The following is an 11260-nucleotide window of genomic DNA, read 5'->3' as shown; positions in this document are numbered from 1 at the left end:
TCTCTCATAAGGCGTTAATTTAAATAAATAAAAATAAAACAGTAAGGACAAAATTACTTAAATCCTCCACTTTATCACACTATAATATACACTATCGTTCAAAAGTTTTAGAACACTTGCGAATTTCTTTGTTTTTGTTTAGTGATTTACTTTCTACATTCTACAACAATACTGAGGGTTTCAAAACTATAAAATAACACATATGGGATTAAGTAATTACGTAAGAACAATAAAAACTACAGTTAGTTGTTATTTTAAGACACAGAGGTCGCCTTTCTGTAATAGTTCTTGCAAGAACAGTATCGTCAAGTGCATTTGCAAAATCCGTCCAGCACCATAATGAAACTGGCTCTCATGAAGGCCGTCCCAGGAGGGCGAGACCAAAACCTACCTCTGCCGCAGACGAGAAGTTCATTTAGAGTTATTAGCCCGAAAAATGACCAATTAACAACCAGCACCTCAGATTAGAGGCGTTATGAAGTCTTTACAGAGCAGAAGTAGCAGAAACATCTCACCATTAACTGTTCAAAGGAGATTAATGCAGTTTTTGGACTCCTTCAGCATTCCTTTACCATGTAGAAAGAAATAAAAATCAGGAACCATCATGGAGTTAAAAAGTGACCCCAGCGCTCAGTGCAGGACAGGCACGTTCTTCCACTCCAACCATAACCACTCATGTCTTCATGGAGCTTGTGTTATGTGTACCGGAGCATCAAGTGCTCGAACAGGCTTTTAGCCTTTAAGCTCCAGTGGAGGAAAACTGTAACACTACACACACACACACACACACACAAGGACAATCTAGACCATACTGAGCTTCCAGTTTGATCAAGAAGCACATGCGCTCACTTCGTGCCGGTCAGGTGTCCATATACTGCGTATTCCTGTTCATATATAAAGCTATAAATATAGTTGCAGGCAATGATGAGCGGCGGGTCCAAGCACCTGTGCCATCGCCGCCCAGGCTCGCCACACAATCTGAGCATGTTAAGACCTCTAAAAGGCTCCGGTACGTCATGCATAGTGAAGATCGTTCAGCTCTGTGAGAGATCTGGAAGTGTACCGAGTTTCACATGCGTACATGCTCCTGTGAAGCCCGTGACTCTGGGGCGTCCGAATGGCAGCAGTTTACAACCTCTAAAAAGCTCCTGTACGTCATGCATATGCCAATTCTCATAAGTTTTTTTTTTTTTTTTTTTTTTTTTAAACAAGACCTCCAAAAGGGCCCAGATGATGGAAAAAATATTTACATAAAATATATATATATATATATATATATATATATATATATATATAAAATAATCCCTAAAAAAAAGCAATAGGCCCGTCACACACTATGATGTAATAAAGCTGATGTTGTAGTGCTTGGGCCCTAATAATCTGCCATCAAATTCCTCAATACAAAAGCTGTTCTAATTCTCCTATGCATTCAGATTTTAATCGACTAATCAACATATTAAAGACTTTCGATGGTATTGAGTAATGTCTTGTATTTGGTTAACCTGAAAAAAACCTGCATTCTGTCATCAAGTGTTAAAGATTCACTAAACCAAATACGGAAACAGAGGAAGTGTTTACACCTAGTGTAAGGTTCTGGTGCTTTATTACATTTTAAAAAGATCAGGATCTCAGCTAGGTGTCGCACACACACACACACACACACACACACACACACACAGACACACACAGACACACACAGACACACACAGACACACACACAGACACACAAATAAAGAACGAGTTCTCTACCTTCGGTGGGGTTGACAGCAGCAGGCAGACTGTCCCAGTCCAGGGTCCAGGATGGACAGGGGTGTGGGGAGAAGACAGCCTCGATGTTATGCTCCTGACGGAGACACACAAACAAACGCGTCAATGATGATTTTATTATTTTATTTATTATTTTTTGTACCCCATCATACTGCTACTTCACTTACTCCTCAGACCAAGTTGTTGCCCACCGACGGCAGTTTTCTCAAGCGATGCCTACAGGCATTAAAAAAAAAAAAAAAAAACACTCTCCTTTTGGACACACGGATCCCGACTTCATCAAACTTTAATCCCCTGTTTAAGCTTTTGGATCACGTTCTCTCACCACGTACCATGGAGGCCTGCAGAAGGCAGCTTGGATGCTAATTGGATGACAAATCGCTGTGCCCACGTGCTGCTGGTGATGGTGGGAGATCTCATTTCCAGGCCAACTGAAACACGACTGCGGTGTGGGAGACGTGTCGGTATGTGCAACAAACAACGTGGCAACCTTCTGCTACTGTTAACTGTTATGAACAATGCAGATACTATCATGATAATACATGATCATACTGTCGGATAAGCATGCACAGGGCTTCAGTTTATGCCAACATTAAAGATCAGACTGATGAAAGTCTCGTGTCAGAGTCGGGGCTTTAGCTAGCTCAAACGCATGCAGGAACGACCAATATGTCTAACCGTGAGTTGGACAGGCTTTAAAAGCAGAAGACCACACTAGCTTCAGGCTGGTGATGGTGATGTAATGGTGTTGGGAATGTTGGGAAGGCACATATTGAACCTCTTAAAGGTACAGTGATTATATTCTAAGTCTGCTAGCAAAAGACACGCCCGCTGTACGCAGCCCAGGCCCTGTAAATATGAAATATTCTCTTCTTCCAAACCATGAATGGCCACAAATACGTGTACGGAAATGTGCGATTGACCTACGGCAAACCTATAAAGATCATAAAAAGTCATAGCTTTGATCACACATTGGGAGTGCTCAAGGAGTTGGGCTTTAACTCCCAGCACCGTGACGCATAATTGAATCATCTCCATGCTGGGCTTCACAGAAGTATGGTGTCTAATATGATACTGGGCTAAAAGTCTAAACCATGTGTATTACTACACCAGTCCGCTGTAAAAAAAAAAAAGTCACTTCTCACTGCAGCCTTTTTAATCTTTCTGTACCTGCAGCTTACTGAACTAGTGATGAAAAAAGAGAAATGCCAAAAGCATCAATGAATCTTTCCTGTTAATTTCTCGAAAAGCCTAAACACAGCAGGGGACCAACATGAAGGTGGAAGATCATTTTCAGCAGAAGACACCACTTAGCACAGTCCTTCGAGTTGGCACAGGAAGTCGTGACACCAAAAGCGCTGTCGAGATCAGAACCGTCAATCAGGAGACTTTTCTGCCTGCAAGGCTTCGACAGCCAATCCGAGAGAACGCCAATCAAACTCAGGGTGAGAACGTGATGCGTGGACACAGGAATGATGACTAGCCCCCTTCTGGGCTATTCCCCAAACTCTCCGGTGGAAATCTCTTGTGATGAATGGCTCGCCATCTCTCCAAGGCAACGTTGGTAATAAAGGCCATTTCAGCCAGACTGCATGACTGACTGATGGGAAAAATCCCACAACAACAAACTCGAAACAAGTCACGGATACTCGGCGGAAACGGCACACGGGTGTGAAAATTGAGTTGGGCTTCAGATGAAAAAGATTTTTTTTTTTTCTTAGCTAGGATTTCTTTTTTCCAACTGGGGAAAAAAAAAAGTCAGAACTTTATTACTTTTGGTTAAAAGATTTTATAACTGTTTCTGTCCATCATTCTCAGACTAGAACAATAAAATAACAAAAAAACAAAAAAAATTTTCAAGAACCTAGGACGTAAAATGTTTTAGACAGAGAGTGAATTGTAAGAACCTGTCCGTATACATTAAGCAAGTCAAGTCTTGGTGAACTCAACCGCATGAAAATGCTTTTTGAGATACAAGAAAAAGAGATTTAAAGGGTAGGGCATGGGCAGTATGGTGACGTACTGGTGACCACTGTGGCCTCACGCCTCCAGGGTTAAAGGTTCGGATCCTGAGCTGTTGAAACACATTTTCTTTTACATCACGTGGGGTCACTTATCTGGGTTAGAAATGGCACCAGGACGCACTACGGGAAAAAGCCAGTAGAGGCAGTGTGGTGCTCAGGCCAATGTTCTTCTGAAGGTGGATGACACACAGCACCTACCTTGACACCTTCAGGGGAGTGGTCTCTTTCAGCAGGATAATACACCCTGCAAGACGTCATCAATTGTTTAGGAATAGTTTGCGCAACTTGACAAAGGGTTCAACAAGACGTTGACTCTGCCTTCAAATTCCTAAGATCTCAATCCAGTCGATCATCAATAAACAAACAATCTATGGAGGCTCCACCTCACAGGACACCTCGCAACTTATAGGACTGTCTGCTAGTGTCTCGGAGCCAGATACCACAGGATACCTTCAAACATTCAGAGGTCTTGTGGACTCCATGCCTTTATAGGTCCGAGCTGTCTCAGCTGCATAATATCAGGCAGGTGGTTTCAAGGTTACGGCTGAATGGTTTATGTTCTCTTAAATCTGACTGATCACATATTCCATTTTTTTTTTCTTTTTTTTTTGATAAATTAATAATTCAGTATGTTGACGCTGTTTTTATTCCAGTTCGAAGGGTTTAGCAGGCTGAAACTCTCAGCCTGAGGGCTGTCCATCAAGCATGCGTCAATCAAACCTAGACAGATCTCGGATCAGTGTGTTCAGATGATTTCTGAGTGGTGTGTTACTGCATTTCCAGCTCGTCCTGTTCCATTTAGACTTGCCGGGCATTAAACATACAGACATTTTTAATGATATACTACAGTACGTTTGCTGCTTTTATGTGAATGACAAAGAGACACAATAATGATGGGACTCCAGGTATATTGAAGTGTCTCGCAAAGAAAAAGAGCCAGCATGTAGCCAGTTTAATATAACCTCAGTTCTGAAAATGATTAAAGGCTATGTTAAAAGAGTGCAGAGGAAAACGCTCAGGTCCTGACAGGCTACATTATGTTTTGTTAGGTAGAACATGTTCTGTCGGCTATGCAACTAATAACAATGTCTTACTGATTTATGTCAAAATGGGACCACATACTGGGGTTTAAGATGGGGGCCAGAAACTAAATTATGACACAAGCATGCACGTAAAGAAATAGCATGCATTGGACATGAAAAAAAAGAAATCCTTCCTGGTATTTTCATGCCTGTTTGATTCCCATAAGCGCAGTCAATCAGCTTTTACAGTTTTTTTTACCACCATTATACACTGGTGCAGATGTTTCCCTTCTGTCACGCCTTTCTGGTTAAACTGGAATCAAATCTGAAGATCTGCTGAACGGAGCTTAAAAACGTCTGTGCTAATACCGCGTAGCTGGACTGTCATGCCGATTTTAAGCGTACACGATTTGAAATGTCCCGAGGTAAAGCAGTGATGACCGTGTGAGACACAGACATGTCTCCGTCCAACACCTACTCCGCAGTGAGACAGGGTGAAAGACGGTGCAACACTGAAGAGTAAACAGAAAGCATGACTTCTTATTGCACTACGATTGCTGGTTGTGTGTGAAAATGAACGACGGCTCGGAAACCTCTTCGTTATTTCAGGATATTCACTTGTCTATGTCTGCTTGCTACAGTAAGTGTACAGCGTTAATTATGTTGGAAAAGTGTTAATAGGATAAAATGCAAATCAACAAGTTACACTTTGAGTAAATGGAGCTTTGGAGTACAACTCACTCGCCCTCATGCAGATGTGTTGTATCTTTAACTGTGTGTGTCTCAGTAGGCAGTGTGTCTTAGCTATCGGTGAAGTGAAACTGAATTCATTTGTATATTTAACAAAACATATAGATTTTGTTTTTAACTCTGCATTGATTATTTAAAAAAAAAAAATAGAAAGCAATACTAAGTACCCCTTACTGCTTCCACAGGATTTAAGAGAGTAGGTTGTAGTCCTGCTAATTATCAGCCCTCGATTAATTGATCATCAGCGGGTATGCAGTCCGTAAACCAGCAGATGTTTGGTTAGTTTACTGGTCTGGAGCTTTCAGGTGTGTGTTAACACAAAGCCAAGAGGGAAAAGTCATAGCCAATGGTCTTAGAGAAGCAACTGTTATGTGCATTAATCTGTAAAGAGATTTAAAACATTCGCAAACTATATGGAGTTTAATGTTCTACAGTGAGAAAGATTATTTACAAATAGAAAGACAGTTTCCAGTCTACCCAGTAATAGACCTCCCAGTACATTTACTCCAAGGTCAGACTATGCAATGCTCAGAGAAATACATGAACCCCAAGAGCTTCATCTTAGACCCTCCAGGCCTCACTGAGCATGTCACATGTTAAAGACCATCTCAGCACAATTAGAAGAAGACTGAACAGGTACAGTGTGAAAGGTTGCCAGGAGAAAGTCTCTTCTGTCTAAAAAGAGAACACAGAAACACGCCTGAGGTTCGCAAAACTGCATCTCAGTAAATCATAAGCACTTTAGCAGAAACACCTCATACCCACGGTCAGGCACGGCGGTGGAGGGGTGATGATTTGGGATCAGGGTTTTTTGCAGTCAAATGACCTGGGCACTTTACAGTCACTGAGTCGACCATGAGCTCCTCTGTATACCAGAGAATTCTAGAGGTAAATATGAAGTCTGTCTGACAGCTGGACTAAGTTGGGTCATACAACAGGACAATGATCTGAAGCACATCAGTAACTCTACATCTGAATAACTGAAAAATAAAAGATTTGGAAATGGCCGAGTCAAAGTCCAGACATTAACCCAACTGAAATGCTGTGGAGGGACTTTAAGATGCCCCGAAACTTCAACAAACTGAAGCAATGTTATAAAGAAGGATGGACCAAAACGATGTACAGTAAGAGACTGATCAAGTCATACAGGAAATGATTCCTTCAGGTTATTGCTGCTAAAGGTGGATCTACTGTACGAGCTATTGAATCAGGGGGGTATTTAGCATTGCCTGCATGTGTTTTTTTTTTTCTTTTTGGTTTCATTTTTGTTAAATAAATAATGGGACGCTGAAAAAAAGTTATATTTTGTTGTTTGTTGTTTTGTTGAGTTTGTATCTACCTAAAACTGACACCTGCTACAGTCATTGATTGACTTGAGGTCACTTCATTCCCTTCCAACAGCAAGTAAAACACTATGAACATTCTTTATCCTGAATCAGTACACAGCATAAAGCACAATTAACCTAATAAACAAATTACATGTGTTATTTTTAACTGTCCAAACCTTAAAAATATGTCTGAGAAGTTTATTTCTCAAACTGTAGACCAGGGCTCCTGAATTAAAACTTAAAAAGATCCGGTTAATAAAACCCTCTTCAAGCCGAGGTCCGACTTACATGTTTGTGTTCGGATTCAGGTCTGTAAATACGCAGTCACTGTAAGTCTGTAAAAAAAATCAGTTTTAAATTTCCATAGCTTTTATTTATTTTATATATATTATTATATTTCTATAATATTTATTCCCAGCTTTCAGTAACTACATTAAACATGTGGACAGTTTGATTTTCTAAGTCGTGTACATGTCCTTGTATTTGTTTGGAATACAAACAACTAAAATCTTTAATCAGTCTTTAGTGAGTCTTTATTTGGACGCTGCTGGACTGTACATGAATGTGAGAGGTCTCTGGTTCCTCCGTCACACCGGGCTCTCAGTTCAGGTATCGTACACACCCTCACCTCGGATATTTGCTTTAATGACCCGTGTTTTATCTCAGTGTCGCTTTACATTACTGCTTTTCATTATCGCCACAGTTTCAGAGACAAACTGATTTTGAATGAATAAACATACATTAATTTGTCCATTCGTCTCTGAAGGTTCAGTTTTAATAGTCTACCTTCCTTTTTTTTTTTCTTTATTTAAAGAGTAACCCATGCAGTGTCACGCTTTTGTTTTAGGTTCTTCTACACACTCTGTTCACACACAGTGCACTTTGGTGCTGAGTGGATCTGAAGCCAAGGCCACAGAAGAAGCTCTAGTTTACTGGTATGTTAATTATCCTCATTTGTCAGAAAAGCATCAGGGTTCAGATAGAAATGTCAAATTACCGTATATTTTTCAAGACAACATCAACAGATCTAGATCCCTCATGAGCCATTCCAAGGTGACAGAACCTAGGGATTTAAAACATCTCAACTCTTTATTTTGGTTCCAAGTGTCCTTGAAGACTAATAATCAGTATCAGGCTTGACGTAAAAAAAGTCCATAATCGCATCTAAAACATCTTGTAAATGATTTGTGTGAAGGATCCAGACAATATCAGCAAACTACTTCAGTTAACACAAGCTCTGTCTCACACACACACACACAGACACATGCAGATACACACACATGGACTTTGGGCGGTCTGAGACAGCTGGAGTCAGGTTCCCAGCAGAGCGTGTAATGGAGGCGCTTGTGAGCACACATTGCTGATTTGAGACAGGCCCGGCTGATTAGCGAAGGCTTCTCCGGATCAACAGCGGTGCGGGATTGTGTGTCCCTGCCTGGTGCCAAGCTCACCAAGCCCAGTCGATACAGTCCAACACATGGTGCACGGGGTCATTCCATCTACAGCCAAGAGACAGCGGCGACAGCTGCAGTGCAGACCAAACACTGACGAGCACGCAGCCTGGGAACCTCAGAAGACCGTTACGCTTTCAATACTCACACACACACACACGGTTATCACTCTGACATGACAGGAAATCGCTGATTTATATACACTGTCAGTCTTGGCCAAGACGAAAACACCCACTGGAGTACAGTCTGGAAGTGAGGTCTTGGCCCAAAGTCCTGAGCGTAGCAGCATCTGTGAGTTTATTTGCTTCTCCACACTTTAGCTCAGGGTCTAAGTGGGTCAGCAATACAACAGCAGGATCACCTCTCCAGAGGGGACTAATAGACAAAAAAAAGGAGGTGTAAGAAAATGTATAGCACTGCAGCACAGCCAGTTCCTCATTACTACCGGCCTGTTTACACCAGCCATAAAGTGTTATTGGATTTTGTGTTGTGTTCAGCAGTTTGTATGGAAGCAGAGAGCGAGAGAAATAACCACATGGGGCGTGAGGAGAAAGCCAGATCAATTCAGAATATTTCTGTAACTACAGTCTGACTGGAAGTTATTTAGGAGATACAAAAAAAAAAAAAAAAAAAGAACAAATTACTTTAAAGCCCGTCATGATTATTACACCTTATCACCCTATTACATCATGACATCACTTTCCAGAACATCGTTATTTATTAGAAAAGTAAATAATAAAGCACAATAGAGCAGGACGATAATGTTACTAGGAAGATAATGAATCTACGTAATGTAGTCACTTGTATGATTTGTAACGCCATTATTTACTATTTTACTCACTGTAGCTTTTATCAGTTTAAAGTTATACTAAAAGTTGATTAACGTACTGTATATTACTTTTTCCCTTACAAAACTTTAATATAAACTTTTATGAATATCACAATTCAAGATGTATAAAATGTTTTTTTTTATGGCAATTCTAAACAAACATAGCAAATCATTTCATTGTACATCATAGGATGCGCAGGATTATAAAGGAAATGCAGCATTCTTACATATAAATGTCACAGAATCGATTGTCGTCCCCCGTCTCTACTATATACACACGAAATAAAACAGGATACTCATCTGATCCGAGTATTTGCAACACCTTCAGCTTTAGAAACGACTCCAAGCAACTGGAAGATTAATTGCGATCGTTATAAAACCCGCCTCAACGGGGATGCTGGGCTCAAACTGAGGTCTTTTAAATGGCGAGGTCAGTTCCAAATCTTTGTCAGATTTTACAAACATTTTACGAATGTTATTTGTTGTTCATGTCAATAAGAACCGAGCTACCACTGAAGTACAACCGATCCTAAAGGTCACTTTATTATCGTCAGGCTTGTGGCAAGCGTGTTCCATAGTGTAGGAGGAGAACCCACTGACAGAGCTGGAGAAACATGGGTGGAGAGAGCTTATAGTAAACACTGTAACCTGTAAATATAATCTTAAGACTTCAGTGTTTCACACCAACACTGTTTTAAACACTAGGCACTGTTCCTACACCTCAACGATCATCGATTGGTCTATTCAAAGCCACGATCGATTATGGTGTGGGCGCCAACGTCCATCACTAGGTTGCAGCAGTGTCGCAGCTTCCTAGTTCAAAGGCATCGCCAGTACATAATGATGAGAGCCTGTGACGTCACACCTAGGACTGTCGAGCCTTTCCATTTGACACGTTTCTGGAAAACCGGTCAGGAATATAGAAAAGACCCTGAATACGCTTTAAAACTCCTAAAGGGAAAAATAATTTCCTTTTAACTGTTGGCACATGCTAAGCTTGTTGCTGTGTAAATTTAGCTAAACAAGCTAGCAGGATAGTAAAGTTGTAGAAACGGTACATAATTTGTTGGTGTACTGTGCCTACTGTAATTTCTTTGATATATTGGTTATATAAACCCCATGTTTGTCAATCAAAAACAAATAAAAACTGAGGTGCATACAAGTACAGGTCGTCCCCTACTTGTGAATGAGTTGCGTTCCAGGAGCACGTTCGTAAGTCAGATTTGTTCTCAAGTCTGACAAAGTGAGACTTATACACCTTTAAATCGAATATACAATGTAAAGCACACTGATCCACTTGACAAAATCTGTACCCTTTGCCCACACGGCCACAAAAATGCAACTGCACCTCAACCCAAAAATATTTCATATAAAAATTAATTATACAAAATATAAGGTAAAATTACGAATTAACCTGCACTTTTCTGTTGAAAAGAATCAGACTGTGGGTAAAGCTGACAGAGGGGAGGAGGAGGAAGAGGGTTATTGTGTAGGACAACTTTCACATACACACACACATACAGAAGTTGACTTTACTTAGTCCAAATCCAAGGTTTTACTGGTATATAAAATGTAGCAGTGTTATCTTTGCACCTTTAAATCGTGAGCGGAATCCCGGATGTCATTTTGTCTTAGAGCTGTTTTCCACTGTATTGGACTGTGAATATTGGTCTCGTTCAGGATTTTACATGTGTCTATTTTTTTTGTACAATAAACCTTAGCTACTTCCATGATTTGTTCACACCATGAAGGTTCGTAGAACCGCAGTCTGTTCGTATCTGTGGAAATTCATAACTCGAATGTTCGTAAGTAGGAGACTACCTGTACATTACAATGCATCAATTGCACTCTTTTTTCAGCTTTGCACACAAACTCTACAACCCTCGTTCTGTGTAAAAAGTTCCGTGCCGATTGCTATTTTTAAAATCAATCGCGGTTAAGATCCGTCACAATGTACCTAATGCTTATTGTTACAAAGTATATACACTTAACTTTACAATTTGATAAGAATTGCCAAAGAACATCCAAAGATATATTTAGAAAGAATTTTAAAACTAAAATTCAGTTTTGTTTACCAATAATTAATTTC

General features: G+C 40.3%; 1 protein-coding gene across 1 annotated transcript in view; it reads right to left on the bottom strand.

Moving 5' to 3' along the window:
• Positions 1-4049, bottom strand: part of gstcd (glutathione S-transferase, C-terminal domain containing) — a 91152-nt gene extending 87103 nt beyond the window's left edge. The window contains exons 1-3 of the mRNA XM_053501432.1: positions 3990-4049; positions 3791-3841; positions 1750-1843 (exon numbers count right to left, since the gene is read on the bottom strand). Coding sequence (XP_053357407.1) covers positions 1750-1843; positions 3791-3841; positions 3990-4049 — 205 coding nt within the window. The remainder of the gene's footprint in view (positions 1-1749; positions 1844-3790; positions 3842-3989) is intronic.
• Between the last annotated feature and the right edge of the window lie 7211 nt (positions 4050-11260).

This window comes from Clarias gariepinus, chromosome 8, assembly GCF_024256425.1.
Source record: "Clarias gariepinus isolate MV-2021 ecotype Netherlands chromosome 8, CGAR_prim_01v2, whole genome shotgun sequence".
Classification (NCBI taxonomy): Eukaryota; Metazoa; Chordata; class Actinopteri; order Siluriformes; family Clariidae; genus Clarias; species Clarias gariepinus.
Note: the sequence above shows the minus strand (reverse complement) of the source record. Positions and strands in the feature narration are given on the sequence as shown.